The 21650-nt window shown below is 36.7% G+C and overlaps 5 protein-coding genes and 1 long non-coding RNA gene across 6 annotated transcripts in view; 3 read left to right on the top strand and 3 right to left on the bottom strand.

The window, feature by feature from the left end:
- Window positions 1–1631: 1631 nt before the first annotated feature.
- On the top strand, window positions 1632–5741 carry LOC111794774 (glyceraldehyde-3-phosphate dehydrogenase GAPCP2, chloroplastic-like). Its single transcript, XM_023676912.1, has 14 exons — window positions 1632–1833; window positions 2085–2158; window positions 2300–2367; window positions 2486–2524; window positions 3362–3462; window positions 3585–3697; window positions 3862–3961; window positions 4073–4219; window positions 4375–4435; window positions 4507–4604; window positions 4693–4835; window positions 4945–5028; window positions 5163–5252; window positions 5361–5741. The coding sequence occupies exons 1-14, from the start codon at window positions 1741–1743 to the stop codon at window positions 5416–5418; spliced, it is 1269 nt and encodes a 422-aa protein (XP_023532680.1). The 5' UTR covers window positions 1632–1740; the 3' UTR covers window positions 5419–5741.
- Window positions 5742–6850: 1109 nt separating this feature from the next.
- LOC111794777 lies at window positions 6851–7936 on the bottom strand. Its single transcript, XR_002815130.1, has 3 exons — window positions 7785–7936; window positions 7322–7438; window positions 6851–6938 (listed from the first exon to the last, which is right to left on the bottom strand). It is a non-coding gene; the product is annotated as an uncharacterized LOC111794777 (long non-coding RNA).
- LOC111794776 (metal tolerance protein 9-like) lies at window positions 6905–8804 on the top strand. The gene is made up of 5 exons (XM_023676914.1): window positions 6905–7223; window positions 7298–7543; window positions 7802–7882; window positions 7963–8193; window positions 8298–8804. The coding sequence occupies exons 1-5, from the start codon at window positions 7086–7088 to the stop codon at window positions 8643–8645; spliced, it is 1044 nt and encodes a 347-aa protein (XP_023532682.1). The 5' UTR covers window positions 6905–7085; the 3' UTR covers window positions 8646–8804.
- Window positions 8805–8895: 91 nt separating this feature from the next.
- On the bottom strand, window positions 8896–11453 carry LOC111794775 (50S ribosomal protein L20-like). The gene is made up of 3 exons (XM_023676913.1): window positions 11213–11453; window positions 10306–10517; window positions 8896–9307 (listed from the first exon to the last, which is right to left on the bottom strand). Exons 2-3 carry the CDS (start codon window positions 10489–10491, stop codon window positions 9116–9118), a joined length of 378 nt encoding a protein of 125 aa, XP_023532681.1. The 5' UTR covers window positions 10492–10517; window positions 11213–11453; the 3' UTR covers window positions 8896–9115.
- A 1340-nt stretch (window positions 11454–12793) lies between these two features.
- LOC111795578 (ALA-interacting subunit 3-like) lies at window positions 12794–16117 on the bottom strand. The gene is made up of 8 exons (XM_023678085.1): window positions 15664–16117; window positions 15121–15179; window positions 14951–15025; window positions 14737–14850; window positions 14449–14519; window positions 13905–14202; window positions 13448–13737; window positions 12794–13080 (listed from the first exon to the last, which is right to left on the bottom strand). The coding sequence occupies exons 1-8, from the start codon at window positions 15746–15748 to the stop codon at window positions 13026–13028; spliced, it is 1047 nt and encodes a 348-aa protein (XP_023533853.1). The 5' UTR covers window positions 15749–16117; the 3' UTR covers window positions 12794–13025.
- Window positions 16118–19949: 3832 nt separating this feature from the next.
- Window positions 19950–21650, top strand: part of LOC111796065 (succinate-semialdehyde dehydrogenase, mitochondrial) — a 15943-nt gene continuing 14242 nt past the window's right edge. The window contains exons 1-2 of the mRNA XM_023678754.1: window positions 19950–20113; window positions 20199–20354. Coding sequence (XP_023534522.1) covers window positions 19994–20113; window positions 20199–20354 — 276 coding nt within the window. The 5' untranslated portion in view covers window positions 19950–19993. The remainder of the gene's footprint in view (window positions 20114–20198; window positions 20355–21650) is intronic.

The raw sequence follows: 21650 nt of genomic DNA, 5'->3' as shown, positions 1-21650 counted from the left end.
GGGTGGAGGGATTCAAACCTTTAACTTTTTCGTCAAGGCTCGAGAGTACATACTTAGGAATCCGTTCAAGTATAGAGGTGGAGGGATTCAGGCCTTTAACTTCTTCGTCAAGACTCGAGAGTATATACTTAGGAATCCGTTTAAGTATAGGGGTGGAGGGATTCAAACCTTTAACTTCTTCGTCAAGACTCGAGAGTATATATTTAGGAATCCGTTCAAGTATAGAGGTGGAGAGATTCGAACCTATAACTTCTTCGTCAAAACTCGAGAGTATATATGTTAACTAGTTAAACTATATTTTGTTTGACTGATTTAGTTGACTTTAAACGCGTTTTTTTTTATTTACCTTTTTCGTATAAACTTATACCTTTTTGTTAGTATTTAAATTACTCTTTAGGTGTTCTTTATATTAAGAATATGACATATCTTTAACTTTTTCATTGTCTTTTCACATTCTTAACCAAATAGAAATTGTATTGGTTGGCATTTTGTTGGTGGAATTTTTTCTCTTTTAATTAAAAAGTATAAAAGAATTTATTCTTCCACTTTACTTTACGGTGAGTAAACGATCTTATCGATAGGTATTGAATTAAATAAGGATAATAACTACAGATCTTCAACTATAAGGTCATAGATTCAAGTGTCTATTTTGCACATGAACATTTAAATCTTTAATCTCTTGGTCGTTAACATGTCATAAGTTGATCTTACCCAACATGTACATTGTTAAACAAAAAAAAAAAACAAAGTACGATTTGGAGGATACATTATATTTGTTGGAGAATGGGAGTGTAATAGTTCACCGCTAGAAGATATTGTCCGTTTTGGCTTGTTAGGTATCGTCGTCAGCCTCACGCTTTTAAAACGCTAACAATCCACCTCTNGGGGGGGGGGGGGGGGGGAGGGAGGGCAGCGTCTGTGCTGGCACACCGCACGATGTCTGGCTCTGATACCATTTGTAACAGTACAATCTCACTGTTAGCAGATATTGTCCGTTTTAGCTTATTATGTATTGCTGTCAACCTTATGATTTTAAAACGTGTCTACTAGAGAGAATTTCCCACACCTATATAAGCAATGTTTCGTTACTCTCTCCCACAGATGTAAGATGTTTTCTAAGCGTAAAAATTTAATAATATTTCCAAAAAAAATATAGTTATTAGCTTAATATTTACAAAAAAAAATAAATAAATAAAGTTCTGTGGCCCAAGATTCCGACGGGAAAGCTACAGACGGGTCAAAGGGCACATATCAGGTGGCTATTGAAGGACTTTGAAATTTTGATTACGAGCACGTGCGTATCATGTGGGGTTGTTCGCAATCCCACCCACCCATTTCTACCAACCAACTCCCTCCGGCTCGGAACGGTCTGAACCGGACGACCTAATAATATGATTTATCTTTTAATAATTATTGGATATAAATATATATATATATAATATTTATATTTAATAATTAAAAACTCTCAATTTTATAAATTTTAATCAATATCAAAATAAACGTATTTATTAATTTCCCACGTGGCTTTCTTTTCCTCGGTACTGGTGATCGGCCCCGGCGATACGGCGGCGTATCACCACCTACCACGTCAACAGCATCGCATTTGGCATATTATAATAACGAAGCCGAAGACTCTTCAAATCTGTCATTTCGATTCCGTCTCTCAGTTTCGGCTAGGGTTTTTCTTTCTTTTCTCGTGCGTGTCGTCACTTCTTCTTCGATCATCGAAGCTCTTCGACGATGGCCTTCTCACAATCCTTTGCTGGATCTGCCATTTCTTCTTCTCTGATCGATGCCTCTCGTGCTGAGTCGTCGTCGGTCCACTGCCGGAAGGTTGATCTTTTTTTATGGATTATCACTTGTTTCCTTTTAACGATGGACTGGTTGTTGTTAACTGGATCATTAATAAGGGACACTGCACCCTACTTGATTGGCTGCTCCGGTCCTGATAAATATATTTGTAGTTAATGTTGACTAGTATAGATCATAGCTGTGTTTTTATTATTGGATCTTTTGCTGTTTGTTGTTTTACAGTTTTTCTCATTTGCCTTGCGTGTGTTGTGGTTTTTTGCTTGTTTCTGCAGGGGAGCTCTTTAAAGCTTCAATCTGGTGTTTTTGGAACTACTATCTCGAGTGGGACGTCTTCTTTACAGATAGGGTGAGCTCTGGCCTTTAGCGAACGTATTTTTCAAATAGTTTTTGAAGCACTATCCATTTAGATGGATTTCGTACGTTTACATATTGGATGGTTGAATTTATTTGCTAATTTACTTGGGTAATTCTTAAATGTGGTTGGCAGGTTATCTAAAAATCGAGCTATCCAACCCATCAAAGCTACAGCCACCGAGGCACCTCCGACGGTACAAAGTAAGTTTTTATTTTCTTTGTTTCCCCTCCAAGGAACGTCGATATTTCAGTTTGTCAGTTTCTGACTATTTTATTATTGTTCCTCTTTTTTCTTTTCCCCTTTATGGGTTTTGTTCAGGAACTCCGAGTGGTGGGAAGACCAAGATTGGAATCAATGGTACGATCTTTTAGTGTACTTCTGTGACTATTCCATTCAGTAGATTCACCTTCTGATAGTAAGATATGTGAATTTGATTGCTGATAGTAATAAGTGTTATATACAGCCGACTGCCTTCTATCGTGTACTCTTTCAGTAACTACAGTCTCAATGATGTTTGTTTGATGGTCAGTTTCATAGTGTCTTGACTTTACTTCCTAGGTCTAGGAGTTATATCTGTATGGTTCTTAGTCTTTGTTGTAAGGCTAGAAAATATCTCCGGAGCCTAAACAGTGTTGGTGTGGGCAAGTGATGCACGATTGGATAAAGAATGTTCCACACTTATAAGTTGTCACTTAATAACAAATAACGAAATGGGAAAAATTAAATAAACAGGATTATTAAGCTTAGACTTCAAAGAACGACCCTTGTGCTTGTGAAAATGCAAAATAGTATCAGAATAACAAAAGCAAGATCTATGGTTCTCATTGATGTGCGTGATTGAGTGAGGTTACATGCCAACGGTGCACAAGAAGCCTGCATGTACCTCTTTCAGAGCTAGGCTTCAATGTTATAGGAATTCATATCAAGTCTTATCTTTAACTGTTTCATTGTGTCGGGAAATATTCCACACTTTCACGAATTCATTATTCACCATTTCAAGAAAAGTGTCTATAATTGTAAGCTTTTGTATTATGATTCTGTAAGATAATCTATTGCATATGTTATATAGTTTTTTTGCTTTCTATATGATTGGTCTACTTCTTTTCCCTCTTTTATCGATAGAGTTCTAGTGCTTGTTGATTTATAGTAACGTTCATGACAATCTAGAATTTTTTGTGATGACTCACCATACAGGTTTTGGACGAATTGGAAGACTGGTTTTACGCATTGCAACCTCGAGGGATGATATTGATGTTGTAGCAGTTAATGATCCATTTGTTGATGCTAAGTACATGGTATGCATTAGTTTATTCAATGATCCTTTTGGATTCTAAGTACATAGGATAGATCAAATTTGTCTTTAAGTACATGGTATGCATTAGTTCAGGTAATGATCCATTTGGATTCTGTTATCCAGGCTTACATGTTCAAATACGATTCTACTCATGGTGTTTTTGATGGAACCATCAAGGTTCTTAGTGATTCAACTTTGGAAATTAATGGGAAGCAGATCAAAGTTGTAAGCAAAAGGTAAAAACTGAATATTTGCTTCTCTAGAATATTATAAAGTTATAATTAGTGTACCGAGTAGTTTGACCTGTAAAATTCTTGCGACTTCGTTCTGTATGCTTTCAGTTGATTCTGTAGTAACAAAGCTCCTCTAGAGACTGATTCTTGTGATTCTTTATGCTCAGGGAGCCTGCAGATATCCCTTGGGGTGATTATGGAGCTGAATATGTTGTCGAGTCCTCTGGAGTTTTCACTACAAAAGACAAGGCTTCAGCACACTTGAAGGTTCTGTTGATTGCTGATGGATCTATCTCTCTCCTGTTTTAATTTCTCGCTTAACCCATCCACTTAATGTCTTTGAAAACCAAGTTAACAATTTATAACTTTTCCCTGCAGGGTGGTGCTAAGAAAGTTGTAATCTCAGCTCCATCAGCTGATGCACCTATGTTTGTTGTTGGTGTTAATGAAAAAACTTACAAGCCGACAATGAATATTGTTTCCAACGCAAGTTGTACTACCAATTGTCTTGCACCTCTTGCAAAGGTATAAATGAAACCCCTGAACGTGTCTAGTATTTTGGAGTGTTTCTTGAATTTTTATATACTGGAGTTTAGAGTAGACATATCTGATTTACACCATCTTAATACAGGGATATAGTTCTCGTGTACCTGACTTGAATTGTGTGCTATCTCGTGTAGGTCGTTCATGAGGAATTTGGTATTGTTGAAGGTCTAATGACAACAGTGCATGCAACGACAGGTTTTTCATTCTCTCACTCTCTCAAACTCTTTGCTCATGTGTGTAAATTGTGTTCTTTCATTTTATTTCAGCAACACAAAAGACTGTTGATGGCCCTTCAATGAAGGATTGGAGAGGAGGCCGTGGTGCTGCACAAAATATAATTCCTAGCTCTACTGGTGCTGCCAAGGTATGTGGCATAAAAATTTGATAGATCTTTATGGTTTTATTTTAATCAATTGAAAAGGTCATGAAACTTTTTTAAAAAATAACTGCAGGCTGTTGGTAAAGTTCTTCCAGAGCTAAACGGAAAACTTACTGGAATGGCTTTCCGTGTCCCAACACCCAATGTATCTGTTGTGGACTTAACCTGCCGACTTGAAAAGAGTGCTACATATGAAGATGTAAAGGCAGCAGTAAAGTATGACTTGCACCCAACCAGTGTGCCTTTCGTTAGGTTTTTCCCTGTACAACTTTAAGTATTTAATATGATTGATGACGAGTTCGCAACTCTTTCAACTCTTTTAAAGGTATGCATCCGAAGGTCCATTGCAAGGCATTCTTGGATATACAGATGAGGATGTTGTCTCTACTGATTTTCTCGGTGACTCGAGGTACGACTTTTTCCAGCATATCCCGACTCAAATTATGTGGGGGAAAGTAGAGCAAATAACATATCAAATGTAGTCGGTATTTTTCAATTGGGAGTCTGAATTGAAAAATATATCACATGATTTAATTCTTGCAGGTCTAGTATATTTGATGCGAAGGCTGGAATTGGTCTCAGCACCTCATTCGTGAAGCTGGTGACTTGGTACGACAATGAATGGGGATACAGGTATTCTCTCCGTCTATTCCACACATTTTCACATTGTGATGACCTATGATGCTCTTCACTTACATAATTCTGTGGATGGTCATGAATAACCGATGTTCGTCTTTTCAGCAACCGAGTACTGGATCTTATTGAGCACATGGCATTGGTTTCAGCCTTGAACAACTAAATGATAGACGAGACTCGTCATCAACAAAGCCCCCAGCAGTTTTTGATTGAAGTGAGATAGGCGTCTATTTTTTCTTGGAATGGATTCATTCAGTAGTTGTTTATGTAGGAAATTAGTTATTCGAGCATGAAATAAAGGAATATTTGACATGTAAGAGTTCATTCTTCCAGTTAAGCATATCTGGAACCCGGCAGATTCGATGCAGGTAACTATGGAAGAACATTTCCACTATTTATCCTGTGTTTCAACTTTCATTGTATTTGAACGACTAGTTTGTTCCCACTGTTTGATTAAATCATAAGAAGATTTAACAGCACAAATCAGGATCAAAGTGTCTCCCAGTAGTAGCAGCACTGTTGAGTTTTCAATTTCTGTTTTCCCTAAACTTCTCCCCAGTTTAATTTCCATGAATTCTTATAAAGTTTTTTGGATGGAGTTTCCATGAAATTTCCCAAGTATATTTATACTATGAACTATTGTAATATTCCTTTTTTAAAGTGGGATATGCTTCTTTGTATTATAAAATATATGTATGTGCTAAAATTTAATTGACTTTGAATGAGCCTTATTCGAACTAATGTGTAAAGATTTTGTACATCTTTTAAAAATGTAGGAATACTTCGTACCTTCAAGGAATTTAAACTTACAAGAAAAATATTCAATTGTTTACTTTGAAAAGAAATAGAATATATAACAAGAAATCTTAGATAGCAATGCCATCAATATTTATAAAAATTAAACGTCGAAATCCAATTTCTAATCAACAATGGGGAGATTTTTAGGACATACACGAACACATACTAGACAATGCATTTATCAAATTCAAAATGGATTCGACTGCGGAAACGCTCCGATGCGATTAATTTTTCAAGGATATTGAATAGTTTACATGCAAACGATTTGCATGGGATAAAGTAATCATGAAATCAACCCAAAAATAGTTGGTTTCACCCTAACAACGCTCCAACCGTTAACAAAACAAGATTGTTAAAGTATCAGACTTCCTTCCATACATTAAACACCAAAGAAATCTCATACATTAAACACCAAAGAAACCTTCAGAAAGATTTGAAAACAATCATTATGTGCCGAAGTTGAAAAAAAGCATCGATGATTTCTGTTATACTTGCAAGAAAGCACGTGAGATCTTACAAAGCAATTCCCAAAACCCCAAAAATTTCAATTATTTAATGCAAAACCTTCAAATCACCCCTTCCGGCCCTTTCCATGCCCTTGTTTACTGAATCCACTTTCCCCTATTATATTCAACGTCTCCAACTTCCTCAGCAACACTGCACCATTGTCTTCCCCTTTATAATGGTCTCTCTAGTTTCAAGTAACAGAGGACTTCTTCCTTTTAACCAGATTCTTAGTCGGGTTAAGAACAAAAATGACGGATAATCCCAGAACAGATTCTTTCAGAACAGAGCTTTTGTCACCGGAGGGTGTGGCTGCTGGAACAGATGGAATGGTGACGAAGATTCCCTCGTGGCGACTGAACATGGACGAGTTCTGCTTGCCTGCTACAAACAAGAGATCTTATCATGGCGTTGTTTATTACTGGAAGTCATGGAGTAAGCTTTACAAATGCAAATTTTATCAATTTCTAGTTCTTGAATAAGTAGTTCTTCTATTGTTGAGAACCTTGAGTTTAGGAGGTGAAACTAATGAGCGTTTATATCTTGGTGCTAGAGAGACAGAGAAAGGTTGCTACGTACTATGAAAGGCAGAAAAGTCTTCTAAAAGGATTCAATGAGGTTGACTCCTACAATGAACTGGGTATTGTACCTGGACCTTTAACCGAGGTCTGTCTTGTTTTTCTCTCTCTAACAGTCACAACTTCTTATCAGACACATTCACCTAGTTTCTTATATATCAGGATGAAAAGAAGCAAGAGGCGTACCGTGAGAGACTGGCAATATATGCATCCAACATAGCTAACATGGTGATCTTCGTTGCGAAAGTATATGCTTCAGTTGAGAGCAGATCACTTGCAGTTATAGCTTCAACACTAGATTCCCTGTTGGATCTTTTATCAGGGTTTATATTATGGTTTACAGCTAATGCTATGAGAAAGCCAAATCAGTATCGTTATCCTATCGGAAAGAATCGAATGCAACCAGTGGCAAGTTATCTCTATCAACAAAACTTGGCTATTTAAGTCTCTGTTGAATGAAGAATGGGAATGCTAGTCTAAGAAAATGAAGGATGGTCTAAATGGAGAAATAACACACCTTATATTTTTCAAGACTAATGCTAAAAACTCTTTTACGTTGTCATGCAATTAATAAACAAGTTCACAAGCAGAATAAAAGTCAAATCATGTAAGAACACACAGAGAAGAAAGCCAAATAGCATGGACTAACCTTTCAGATTTATGCAGGGAATCGTCGTGTTTGCATCCGTCATGGCAACTCTTGGAATACAAATATTACTTGAATCAGCTCGAGAACTTATTTCCAAGGTAAACAGGCTTGGTTATTAATTGATACAAAAGAACATACCATTCATTTCTCAATACATTTGTCTACGAATCGATTGCAGGCTCAACCAGATAGAGATCCAGATAAAGTACGATGGATGGTCGGAATAATGGCATCTGTGACAGTAGTGAAACTATGCCTCACAGTATACTGTCGCAGATTCAAAAATGAAATTATAAGAGCCTATGCCCAGGACCATTTCTTTGATGTAATTACAAATACAATTGGACTTGCGACTGCCCTTTTGGCTATTAGATTCTACTGGTGGCTTGATCCCCTTGGGGCTATCCTAGTAAGTTCACCACACACAACATTCATATCTGTCTCTCAACTCACCAAACATATTTACACACCAGTTACATCTACACTTCCATATATATATTTTTTTATATATAGATAGCATTGTACACAATCAGCAACTGGTCAAAGACAGTAATGGAAAATGTATGGTCGCTAATAGGGAGGACTGCCCCGCCAGACTACTTGGCTAAGCTAACATATCTAGTCTGGAATCATCATGAGGAAATCAAAAACATAGATACAGTGAGAGCATATACCTTTGGATGCAACTATTTTGTGGAGGTGGACATAGTGTTGCCTGGGGAAACGTCTCTTAGTCAAGCCCATGACATTGGAGAAACACTCCAAGATAAACTTGAACAGCTTGATGAGGTTGATAGAGCTTTTGTTCATGTGGATCATGAGTTCACTCATAAGCCAGAGCACAAGCCTAAAGATTCATAGAATGGTGAATAACCAATATGTATGTTGTATGAATTCCTGAAAGAGTGGTTTGAATTGTGGTTCGCTGACTATTCAATTGTTTGAACTATACATATGCTGTACACAATTTTCAGATTTCCAATAAAATGAATCTGCCCTATAAGGATTAGCATTTTTAAAGTCCTAAAAAATTAGTGACAAGGCATCTCCGTCAATGTCGTGACAAAATTCGACTGAACGTTTGCAGAAACTTGAGAACATAATAACATCCTTGATTGTGGATTTAAAACCAAAGCATCCAGGAAATTTTTTATCACTTCAGGTAGAGAATCCTTTCAGTGTCTAGCAACATTAGGATAACTAATGCAACAATAGAAACGAAAAGATTAACGCTCAACAACAGGCAATAACTATTAATGATCATAAGCCAGACAAACATCCCGAGTCAGTTTCTACATAACTGGAGATCTAGGGGACTCTTAAATGATCCATTAAAGAACTACGGAAATGCCATCCTTCTTTGGGGGAAACACTACATTCTTGTTTCCAGGAAATGCATTTCGAGAGATGTCTACCAAGGACTTGAAACTGTAAGGTTCGTGCATTGAAAGCTCTGACAATACTTTTCTATTCAGTTGAATGTTCTCCTTCATCAGCCCATGCATGAAATTGCCATAATTTACCTGGTACGGTAGGCAGGGAGTCAAAAGAAACGTTAGTATCTCTACATGGGAGATTGTCCAAATATATATGAGATAAATATGAATAACATGTTAAAGAATTCACAATTGATTGGAAATAAGAAGCAATTGACATCGATGTAAGTACGAAACCTACAACAATTTTAGAACAATATGAATAGTTAACGTGTTGCCCAAGTAGGGTTTATTAGAGTAGCTAGAAGCAAATTGATCTTGCAAAACACAAGAATAAAGTAATTATTTGACAGAAAGCAGTTTTCATTTCTCTTCAAACTCAAACTGTTCAAACAAAAAAGAGGTAAAATTCACGAACCACGTGAAATGAAAGCAGCATTCCAGGAGGGTCAAATTGGCATAAACTACAGAAATAAATTCTAGAAAGTATTAAAGGGCCAAGTCAAGCTAAAATTATGGGATGTGAGAATATCAAAGATGGAAATTATAACCTTTAATATCAAGGGAAAAGCTTAAGTGTTTGATACCTATTTCGACTATGTCATTTTGATAGCTACATGATATCCTGGTGTAAATTGTCCAAGTTTTTTCATCTGTATAGCCTTGACTCTCTTTATCCAATTGGAGAAGTCTTTTGTCCCTTGGGTCGGGGCCATACCCTTTTATTTTGTAAATTTCATTCATCAATGAAATTGTTTCTCTTTAAAAAAATTACGTGAGAATATCAGAGGTTCAGAATCTAAAAGTAATCACATTCTAGATGGGGAAATTTCTCTAACTTCATAACTTTTTTGTTGGTTCAGAGATCCTGATCCCCATCCAAATTTTTTTCTAAATTATTTTTCGTTATAATATATTATCATTATTTTCATAAAGAAAAAAACAAGAAAGAGAAAGGAAGAACGAACGCAAATTAAGAAATTCAAAACGAAGAGTAGTTCTTAAGAGGCACAGTTACTCACTGAAATTACGAAAACAACTGCAGTAGTCTAATGAAGAACAACATTCAAGGGAAATGCACATACCCCATGAAGGCGTGTGCCAGCATTGATGCGTTGTATCCAAAGGGAGCGCATGTCTCTCTTCTTATTGCGACGGTCCCTGTAGGAATACTGGAGAGCCTTCTCCACCCGCTCTCTGGCAATCCTTATGCAATTCTTAGCCCTGCCTCTGAAGCCCTTGGCTAGCTTAAATATCTTGTCCTTGTTCATATTTTTTTACTTGCTATGCTCTACAACTACATACTCACCAGAATTACTAATAGATCAATCATATATGAATATATAATGGACCAGAACTTGTAAAATCGAAACAGCATCCTTACAACTGTAAAGTCGAAAACAACCAAAATATGGAAAAGCAGGAATTAACAAATAAGTAAAACTATCCAATATAAGCAACAAGTACTGAAGATCATAAACAACGTGACTTTCTAATTTTCAGCTTTAGTTGATGTCAGGAGGCAAGGTTTTGGAATAGGTTGCTAAAAAAATGGCTTTATTCATCATCAAAGCCTACAGCTTCCCCCAACTAATTTGCACAGCTAAAGGTGCCAAGAGATTTACTTCGGATGGATAGCGCACATATCACTTCCCTTTGGATCGTTGTTCTAAACATATACTTCACTAGAGCTAGCCACTGCACTCGTAAGCTAGAAATACGCAGACCAAAAATGCTGAATTAAAACAATAATAATAATGAAATAAGGCACTGTATCAAACAATCATTCGACACGGATTGTGAACTTATCCGAGCTTACGCAGAAGGCATAACAGTGAGGCAATTCATCAAACACTAGGCAGGCAACTGACTATAGAAAATGACCGACAAAATTGAACATCCAACCGGACAAACAGATTCAAACAACCACATGAGGTTTACAAAAACTAACGTCGATACATCAATTTAAGAGTGATGACAGTTTATTTCTACCTTATTAAAGCGGAGGACTGAAAACAGCGTTCGTTGGGGGCAAGTGGAGACGAAAGAGGACTACAATTGTAATTCGCTTGTTCCACAGATTCTGTATTCCTGAATCCAATTTTCTGTGGAGTTCCGGCGGCCGATTGATCGGATAGCGGCGGAATGGGAAGGGAGAACTTGCAGAGTGCAGCAAATGTTACGAGCTTCCGGGGATTTTTCTTTCAGAAAAATGAAGGGGGGATCAGCAACTGGACCTAATGTAACGGTTCGGTTTTCTCGGTTCGATTATACCGAAAACCGAACCGAAACTAACCAACCGATTCAATATATATATATATCGTTTTCCCGCAACAAGTGCTGGGCTCAATTCTCCCGCCTGCTAAAGTCTTTCATGAGCTAGAAACCTGTAAATGTCCATTGTGTCGAGCGATAGGTTTTGTTCTGTTCGTTAAAAATTCGGGTCGAAATTGTGTTGAATTTGGGGTTAGTAGGTGTAACAATATCCGTTAGCGGTGAGTTTTGACTGTTACAAATGGTATCAGAGTCTGGGAGTTTAGGGGGGTCGCACATCAATTGGAGAAGGGAACGAGTGTCAGTAAGGACGAGTAGGTTGAGTCCCAAAGGGGGTGCACACGAGGTGGTATGCCAGCAAGAATGTTGGGCCTGAAGGGGTGGATTGGGAGGTTCCACATCGATTGGAGAAGGGAACGAGTGTCAATAAAGACGCTGGACCCCGAAACGAGTGGCTTGTAAGATCCCACATCAGTTGGAAAGGAGAACGAACCATTCTATTAAGGTCACATGCATGAAATTAGATCAAATTATTCAGTAAACCATCCTAGTTTGGTTTTGAGAATGTGATGATGTTTGTTATTTTGTTATTAATTGCCTGCTTGTCTAAACGGCCAAGTCTAACACCTATTCCACCCGCTTCTCAAACTACTCACCAGAATTTAGAAGGTTCTGCAAGCTGCGTTGGGCATGTACATGAGGTAGGTAAATTCATTGGCTATGCAACTCACAAGGAAAGGTGGTCTTCTATTGACTTGTTCACGTTCGGGAGCTATGATACAAAGTGGAACGATCTAGCAAGTACTCCAAGCAAGTCGAATTCTACCTATAATAGCTCAAATCTACCGTTAGTAAATATTATTCACTTTAGCTTGTTACGCATCGTTGTCAATTTCACGGCTTTAAAACGCATCTACTGAGAGAGGTTTCCACACCCTTATAAATAATGTTTTGTTATCCTCTCCAACCGAGGCAAGATCTCACAATCCACCTCTCTTGGGGCAAGCGTCCTCACTGGCACACCGCCCAGTGATTGGCTCTGATACCATTTGTAACAGCCCAAGCCCACCACTAACAGATATTGTCCGCTTTGACCCATTACGTATTGTTGTCAGCCTCACGGTTTTAAAACGTGTCTACTAAAGAGAAATTTTCACACCCTTATAAAAAAAATATTCCGTACCTTATAACATGAGAATTAAACAGGGTGCATATCTTTCTAACATACTTCTACATATGATCTAAACTTTCCAACTCCCTTCTTCCCCCATCTTATTGCAGTGATAAAGGTAGCCACCATTAATCACAAGGGACATAAGCTATTTAATATAATGAGATATACTCATTTGAAGTTACACTATCATCTCATATACTCTCACACAACTTTCATATGAAAAGGTAAATAGAAGATCCAATACAACAATCTGTCTGCATACACCACCCTGCCCTTTCTTTTTGTTTCTTAATATGCTCACATAAAAATAATATTACAAATAAAATTACAACAAACCGTGTTCTAGCAGCTCCGGTTTTAGTGCCCACTCGGGTTTCTATTCCATGATAGATATGTTGGGTCCCCAAGTCGCCTGAAATCGTTAGAAAATAACATTAGAATTTATAACGTATATGGCTATAGTTCAACTAGTTAAAACATACCCTCGTCCAAAAGGTGGGAAAAAAATAAACGTATATAAAAATCCACAATTTAAACACAGAAGTAGGCTGTTGGGAGACCAGAAAAACATCATCATATGCAGTCTTCCCCTCTTATGATCAATCGACTAATGAAACGAGCAATTAGAGCACGCCACGTAATATAAAACAAACGCTTTATCCAATTTTTTCAGGTCATCCAACCATTCTCAAACCAGACGCATCCCAAGTTTTGAAATTATGAACAAGATAACCATTCATTCATGGAGTTCAGCTCAAGTGGGGTTTCAAGTAAATTACCTTGGCTTAACAAGATAGACGACTGTGAAAACCATTGCCAAGAAGAAGCATAACCCACCAACTGTAAGATATGCAATGCCAAGAAAGTCATTCTTCCCACCAAGCCAGCTAGTTGTGGAAAGGACAAGCTTTTTCTTGCCGTTAAAACTGTATGTGTTGTAATTGTTCTCCAAATTCACAACTATTAAATCGTTCTTCTCAAGATCGACCTCGATCTTTCCATACAACTTTCTAAATGTGGGAAGAGCAGCAGTTCTCATCCACACAATAAGATCTTCCTGTTGACTCAACTGTTATACATAATACAAAAGATAAGGTCAGGCAACCGGTCCACATCAACAGCGTTTCTTTCATAATGGCAACAGTTGTTTTCCGAGTTCTAGTGTCGAGAACATGTCAAGAACAAAGTGCCATAGCTCATACATAAAGAGTTGAGATAAAACAAGTTTTGACTTACTGGTATGGATTCATTAAGGCTTTTTCCACCTTTCAGAGTACCATTCTGAAAGTTTTTGGGAAATACATTCTTGCCGAATTTGTGTTCCCGGTCACTCTTCCATGAGATACCCTGCTTGTTCACAGCAACTTGTTTGTTGTTAAGGGTGAAGCTATAAGTATCATTAAACAAACTCCAAGCTATTAAACCACAGGGCACGATTGGCTGCCCGTTCGCATTGTCTTCAGGCTTGCAAGAGCTTACATCACGCTCGCTGCCAGCATCTCTCAATTGCTTATCACTACGGCTCTGCACGTATCTGATTTACACAGCATCATGAAAAAGTTTGAGAATGAAACACCTCCAAGCAAATAAAATATTTTTTACAGCATAAGATCGAGAAAAACATATAAGAAGATTTCAGGTACTTAAATGCAGAATACTAGAAAAACGTAAACACTCGAAGCTAGTTAACCACAGGATATGCATTTTTTTTTTTTAAGAAAAAACCTACCTCAAATGCTTCCAGCACCAATCATACATAAAAATAAAGAGAACAATGTACCTGCGGTGATTCTGATAGAAATTGTCAAGCTGGTAATAGACATATATTGGTTGCTTCATACGTTTCGTCACCTACACAAAAATAGATGCAAAAATACCTATTACGAAAGAGACTTCGAAAGGCATCCCGATTCCTGGGACATTAATTTAACTACGTATAACAAGATCATCTCGAGCCAAGAAATTCTTTCTTTTGCTAACTTCCACAAACACAAGCAACTTTTAAAGCCTTGGAAAATTTGCCATATAAGAATCAAGTATGGAAATAGCTATGCTGCCAGAATCTTACTGTTATATTTCGGCTGCAGCTTTTACTGACAGGGCCCTGTATGAACCCAACCTTGTCGTTTCTAAATCTTTCTGGTATACACTCGGTTTCATAACGATCGATTATTTCAACAACCTAATGAAGAGGAAAAGCACCTGAAATCAGTTGAAGAACGAACACGCCATGAAAGTAAAATTGAAAAAGGAAGAAGAAAAGTATTCTCGTTTGAACGTACATCTCTGGAAGCAAACAAGGAAGCAACTCCAATGGGAACAAAGATAATGCTAACTAACATGAACGCGGAAATCACCTGCACGAGGAGAGATTCCACTTTGTTCCTTAATTTTGAATACAATGAAGATCAAAATAGATATCCATTAAAATAAGAACAATAACAGAGCCTACCCATTTTGGTGTGAGAATGGGTTTACACGCTGGAAGCTCCTGCTGGGTAAACCTCGAATCTGGATAAGAATTTCGCTTCAGATTCCATATAAATAGAAGAAATTTAAACCAAACGTGAAGAAAAATTTAGGCTAACAGAATGATAAACATGCCTTTATTCCTAACTTCCAAACAGGAAATTTCAAAGCATAAACCTAATCTTCAGAAAAGTCATCAGTTCATCATTTTATCATTACATGATCATACAAAGAACATGAGAGAGTCTAATTTACAAACACTCAGGTATAAATGTTTATAATCCTCAATAATCATCACCAATCAACGCTCGTAAATGAAGAACCCTAAACCTCTAAAACCAGTGAATTCCCTCGGAGGAGGAAAACCAAATTCAAAACCCTAATCGCTGCTTTAAAATGTTAGCATAAACATCAAAAGTTCAATCGAAGAAGATCAAACCGTAAAAGAAAAGTAAGAAAAAAGCAAGTTCCATACCGCCAAAAAAAGAAACTCACAAATTGAAATAACAAATCGATGAAAACTCACATTTAGGCCGCTTCGAATTCCTTCTATTAGACGATGAATCGTTCGATTCCGGACCTCCGGAGCTAGACGCGGTGTTCGAACTCATAATAACTAGATTCCCCTTCGCTTCTATAAGCTCTCAAACCCCAATCAGAAGGAAACCCAGTTAAATAGACACGAAGAAAAAGATGGGTTCCGCGTCAAAACTAGCGGAGATTTCAGAGAAAAGAAGAAATCAAACAAAGATTAAACAATAGAAGGAAGCTGTTTGACTTTAATCGTATAATACTTGTTTAATCCAATCTGAAATTCTGAAGCAATCAATCAATCAATCAATCAACTCTCTCTCTCTCTCTCTCTCTCTCTAAAGGCCGGCGAAGAGAAAGCAGCAGCCCTTTCTTTCTCTCTCCTCTCCTTGACGGAGAAGGGAAGAAGGAAAGGAAGAACACGAAGGACGAGGGGAAAAGGGAGAAGCGAAGAAGAGTCAAAATCAAAGCCCGAAAACAGAAACGATTCAGTTTGGAGCAATGGAATGAAATCAAATTCAACACGGTTGAACTAAACTAGGTTTGCTCTAATTCTCTCTCTAATTAACAATTTGTGTTTAGTTTAATTAACTTAATTATCATTTTCCCTTCTTTGAAAAAATAAGTGTTTTTCTTTTCGTGCGAAGCTTATTAATTAATTAATTAATCAATCAATTAATTAATTAATTAATTGTTTTGAATCTTTGACCGTTCTTTTTTGGACAAATACAAAGAGAGAAAAATAAGGTGGATTTTTACTTGCGCTGTCTTTATAATAATGTATTTTTCTTCTGAATAATTGAGTTTGACCAACCGTGCCAGGGGTATAATTGTAATTTTGTGTTCTGGTAGGAAGAATTTTTTTCTTCTTCTTCTCTTATTTGGATCGTTGACTAGGGGTTTAAGGGGCTGTTTGGTCCTAAAATTTTTGGGTGAGTTTTGGGCAACATTTCATACAAAGTCTAGAAGGTCAAACACGAAAGTACGAGGAAGATAAGTAAATGTAATATGATAATTAAAGTCGAGCGTTAAAAGGGTCAGACAAAAGTTGGTGAAGTCGAGTTTGAAAATAGGAGAGTCGTGATTGCCTACCCGTAATGTACATGCAACACTTGTATTTCTCACTCAACTGGAGATTTAAGGAATGAACGGAATTTTGAGATGTTGATTGATCAATAGAGGTTCGACTATTATTAAACAGTCGGAATACCATATCATTGTTCTTTTTGGGTTGAATGTGATTCTCTCAAGTTGTGTGGATGTCGAGTACATTCTAACACTATGTGCCTTGATTCTACCCCATCATTTTTATCGGTTGGTGTGGTAGACATGTTCATAACCAAGAGACATCAATCATACAATATGTTTCAATGAATATGTGAAGAAAATATTGTTAAAATTATCAAAAGATATTTCAATTCATGCCACGTTGAAGAAGAATGAAGTTTCATGTTATAAATTTTGAGTGGATTATAATTTAGAGCAATTCAGAGTTATTGTATTTCATTAATGTAATTTAAGACTTTTTAGTTAATCATGACCATTAAGTATGAATGTTACAACTCTTGGAATGCCTTTAATTGTTTCATTTTGAGGCTATATAAAGCCATGTATGTTGTATTTGTAAGTAGACTTAGAAAAATACAATAAAAGAAGCATTTATGCTCTTCTTTAGCCAATGGCTAAGTTTCTTTGTAATTCTATGCAGTTTAGGTTGCATGTAGAATCATTCAAGCTCCACATGATTAATCTTGCTTGTGAAGTGATTCGAATCTCAATCAAGTGTTTTTGTCTTGAGATATTTGATCAACAAGAATCATTCAAGCTAGACATGATCGATCTTGCTTGTGGAGTGATTCGAATCTCAAACAATGTTTTTGTCTTGAGATATTCGATCAACAAGTTAATCCGAATCTTAGTCCCCTTGTAGTGATTCCTTATCTTATCACATGTCCTCCCCAAATGCAGGCTCGGAGACGTATAAATTTTGAAACTTTGCATTGATGTCATCGTCTAGGTTTGTGGTTATCGTTGAGGCCATGTCATTCGAAGTCTTCCACCCTGCATCGACTGCCCTATCTTGAAATTCTGCATTGATATCATCGTCTAGGTATGTGGTTGTTATTGAGGTTGTGTCATACTAAAGACCACTGCTAGGTCATCGAATAAGGAATGACTTGTTTCTCTGACCCTAAGTAGTGGGGCGTCCCTACATAGAACATGTTTTTTAAAATTGTTATTATTATTTTTTACTTATCTACAATATATTATATTATAAGTAAAATCTCGTAAAGTTTAAATATCAAACATTCAGAAGTTACAATTCATCACTAATATTGGTTACAAACGTCAAATATTATTAATCTTCATAATAATTTCAAAAAGTATAGTAGGGTTAGGTTCTAACCCTATTTTCAAGTTGGTCAGGTTAACCCGACTAAAAAAATGTCAACCGAGAATCAAGATCCACCGCTAGCAGATATTGTCCTCTTTGAGCTTTCCCTTTCGGGCCTCCCCTCAAGGCTTTAAAACGCGTTTGCTAGAGGAAGGTTTCCACACCCTTATAAAGAGTGTTTTGTTCTTCTCCCCAATCAATGTGAGACATCACAATCCACCCCCCTTCGGGGCCAGCGTCATCGCTGGCACTCATTCCATTCTCCAATCGATGTGGGACCACTACCAAATCCACCCCCTTTGGGGCCAGCGTCCTTACTGGCACACCGCCTCGTGTCTACCCCCCTTCGGGGAACAGCGAGAAGGCTGACACATCATCCGGTGTCTGGCTCTGATACCATTTGTAACGACTCAGTCCACACCCTTATAAATGGTGGATCTGGGTCGTTACATTTATGATTTGAGTTGGATAATCCGAGTTAGTAGGGTTATCGAGTTATTTGAACACTCCTACCACATACAATAGATCGAGACGGTATCTCTCAATATCAAGCTAGGTAAGAGCGAAACTTTGTTTTAGATATTGGAATTCAAGCTTAAAAAGATTCATAATTAATCATTTAATTTTTAATAATAATTTGATTATTTTATTTACAATTTTTTAATATTATGTATGGTACGAAAAAATCAAATTAATTCAATCTTAATCTTGAGTGAGTTATGAACTCGAACACGTGAAAGCTAATTCTTTAATTTGCATGAGAGAGAATAACTTTTGTAGCCGATTTAATGTGCATATCATTTTCGAGATTTAACCAAATAAGGAGCTGAGAACGTCACCTTATAAGATGAAATACACTCTTTCCAATATAAGAAAATAGATGAATAGTTTCTTTAAGTGTTAATTTTAGGACGGGAAAAATAGGTCTCCACTCTCTCACTAGTTTTGAAAGCAGCTTAATTTATAATATAATTAATAAGATAAAACAAACTTTTGACTCAATAGTAATTTAAATGATAAAACAGCTTAATTTAGGACTTGAAAAATGTGTCTTCACTCTCTCACAGTTTGATACCAACTTAATTTATGATATAATTAAAAGGATAAGACAGATTTTTGCCTTAGACAGCAATTAAAAGGATAAAACAGACTTTTGCCTCAGACAGCCATTAAAAGGATAAAACAATTAAAAGGATAAAACAGTTTAATTTAGGAGNTTCTGATGTGGTTTGTTAATAAAATGGTTAAATTAGGACGTGAAAAATAGGTCTTTACTCTCTCACTCATTCAAAAAAATAAAAAATAAAAAAAAACAAAAAAAAAACTTAATTTATGATATAATTAAGAGGATAAAACAGACTTTTCACCACTAAAACCCATAAAAAAATTTAAACGTTAAAAAAAACTACCCTTATTATTAGTATAGGGATAAAATCGTCCCTACCAGATTCAAAAACTACGGTTAAATTTAAAAAATAACCATAGTAACCTTAACCTTTAATAAAAATAAAAAGTTAAAAATCTTGCTATTACTAAATATACGAAAATCTATCTCGGGTCAATTTATCGGTTTCCTTCATATATTAATGGTAATATTTTTTTAATATCTTTAAAAAATTAAGAGTGATATTTAAAATATAATTTTTTTTTTTTGAAAATTGAAAAGTATTATTTAACTTAAAATTTTTAAAATACTTTTAAATGTATGAGGGTATAATTGGAATATAGAATTTTCACTGATATTTTTGACATTATTTCTTTTTATGTTTTAAGTATATTATTAAAAGATAGTTCTTACCCTCAGTTATTTTTATTAATTAAACTTTTTAAATTTTTTATCCAGTACCGAAATTCGTGTAGATAAGGTGAGCACGTCCACTGTGCAGATCCATACATGCACTAAGAAGAAGAATCAACAGAGATAACGAAGATGACTATGACGGTCGCCGCAAGAGCAATCGCAACGGCTCGATCAGTGGTGCGAGCGAGCAGGCTCCGTAATGTGTTTACTGCGCAGAAATCTCAGTCTCACGCTCTTCTCATTCGTCAGGTAATCGCATTGCTCCTTCCTTTGTTCTTCATTGGCTATTTGAGTTTCTAGAATTGGAGCTTATGAAAATGTGCTTGAATGTCAGATGAGCTCGGAGGCGCAGAGTATGCGCTCCGAGGAGCAGAGCATGAGCTCGGAGGTGCAGAGCATCGCCGCTCGTCTTCGTAATTCTGGATTGTTACGAAGCCAAGGCCTCATTGGCGGCCAGTGGATTGATGCTTACGATGGGAGGACCATTAAGGTATGGCCAAAATGATTTTTGAATTCTAAAATTTAAAAAATATTCTTACAGGTAGTACCACAATTTTAAAAATAGTTATCTATTAGTGTTAGTATATGAACAAAAACGGTTTATCTATCCCTCATAGATCATCTCCCTCTTTGATATCATTTCTTGTGGTTCAACTTATAGTTCAACAATTCCTTACTTCGTTTCTCAATCTCTGAAGCTTTCCTCATTTATTTATTTTTCTTCTTAAATGTCTACTTTAAATAGAAAGAGGATCAACTTGTTAGAGACGAATAATAGGTGGAGACACTCGGATGGAGACTAATCCAGTCATTCTCCTTCTTATGAATATTTTCACCGCACTGCAATATCTGTATAAGCTACAGAAAAGACCAACCATGGATTTACGGTTAGGTTATGGACCCGGCTCCTTATTTATAGTTTGGTCAACGGTTATATCCGATAGAGCTATATTTGGTAAAGCTATATATAGTAAAGTTATATATGGTAAAACTATATTGGTAAATCTATATATGGTAAATAGCTATATATAGTAGATGGCTAAATCTGGTAAAGCTATATATAGTAAACTAAACCATATATATTCCGTCCGGTAGAGCTTTGAAAATGTACTTTTTATTCTCTGTACTCTCTTACTGTACATACGTGAATCATCAATAAAAACAAATCCTTTTGGCCAGAGTTCTCCTTGCACTTTTCTCTATCCCATTCTTTGTGTTCATCGAGATCGAGCGTGTGCGTTGTTGTGCGATCCTAACAATTGGTATCAGAGCTAACAACTGGTATCGATCCCAACAACTGGTATCAGAGCCAGATGAAACTCACCACGATCTGTGAAGATGGAAAGTTCAAAGATTGGAATTGAGAAGTTCGATGGATCCGATTTCGGTTTCTGGAAAATGCAGATTGAAGATTATCTGTACCAGAAAGATCTTCACGAACCTCTGTTGGGGGTGAAGCCGGATACCATGACCACGGAACAGTGGAAGCTCAAGGATCGACAAGCCTTAGGGATGATCCGGTTGACGCTATCCAGAAACGTGGCGTTTAACATCATCAAGGAGAAGACAACGTCAGATCTGATGAAGGCGCTGTCAAATATGTATGAAAAACCGTCGGCTATGAACAAGGTGTATTTGATGCGTAGATTGTTCAATCTACAGATGTCTGAAGGTGGACGTGTTGCGGATCATATAAATGAATTCAATATGATCATAAGTCAACTGGGTTCGGTGGAAATTAATTTCGAAGATGAAATTAAAGCGTTGATTTTGATGTCATCCTTAC

This window comes from Cucurbita pepo, chromosome LG05 (genome assembly GCF_002806865.2).
Source record: "Cucurbita pepo subsp. pepo cultivar mu-cu-16 chromosome LG05, ASM280686v2, whole genome shotgun sequence".
NCBI classification, from domain to species: domain Eukaryota; kingdom Viridiplantae; phylum Streptophyta; class Magnoliopsida; order Cucurbitales; family Cucurbitaceae; genus Cucurbita; species Cucurbita pepo.
The sequence above is the reverse complement of the archived record's forward strand: the minus strand, read 5'-3'. Positions and strand labels throughout refer to the sequence as shown.

Coding starts and splice junctions, on each gene's coding strand:
- LOC111794774 (XM_023676912.1), top strand. CDS start 1,741: ATGGCCTTCTCACAATCCTTTGCTGGATCTGCCATTTCTTCTTCTCTG. Junction 4,220..4,374: donor GTCTTGCACCTCTTGCAAAG/GTATAAATGAAA, acceptor TATCTCGTGTAG/GTCGTTCATGAGGAATTTGG. Junction 5,029..5,162: donor GATTTTCTCGGTGACTCGAG/GTACGACTTTTT, acceptor TAATTCTTGCAG/GTCTAGTATATTTGATGCGA.
- LOC111794776 (XM_023676914.1), top strand. CDS start 7,086: ATGAGCGTTTATATCTTGGTGCTAGAGAGACAGAGAAAGGTTGCTACG. Junction 7,224..7,297: donor TACCTGGACCTTTAACCGAG/GTCTGTCTTGTT, acceptor CTTATATATCAG/GATGAAAAGAAGCAAGAGGC. Junction 8,194..8,297: donor ATCCCCTTGGGGCTATCCTA/GTAAGTTCACCA, acceptor TTTTATATATAG/ATAGCATTGTACACAATCAG.
- LOC111794775 (XM_023676913.1), bottom strand. CDS start 10,491: ATGAACAAGGACAAGATATTTAAGCTAGCCAAGGGCTTCAGAGGCAGG. Junction 9,308..10,305: donor CTGGCACACGCCTTCATGGG/GTATGTGCATTT, acceptor CTACCGTACCAG/GTAAATTATGGCAATTTCAT.
- LOC111795578 (XM_023678085.1), bottom strand. CDS start 15,748: ATGAGTTCGAACACCGCGTCTAGCTCCGGAGGTCCGGAATCGAACGAT. Junction 15,026..15,120: donor CCATTCTCACACCAAAATGG/GTAGGCTCTGTT, acceptor CTCCTCGTGCAG/GTGATTTCCGCGTTCATGTT. Junction 14,520..14,736: donor GCTGCAGCCGAAATATAACA/GTAAGATTCTGG, acceptor ATTTTTGTGTAG/GTGACGAAACGTATGAAGCA.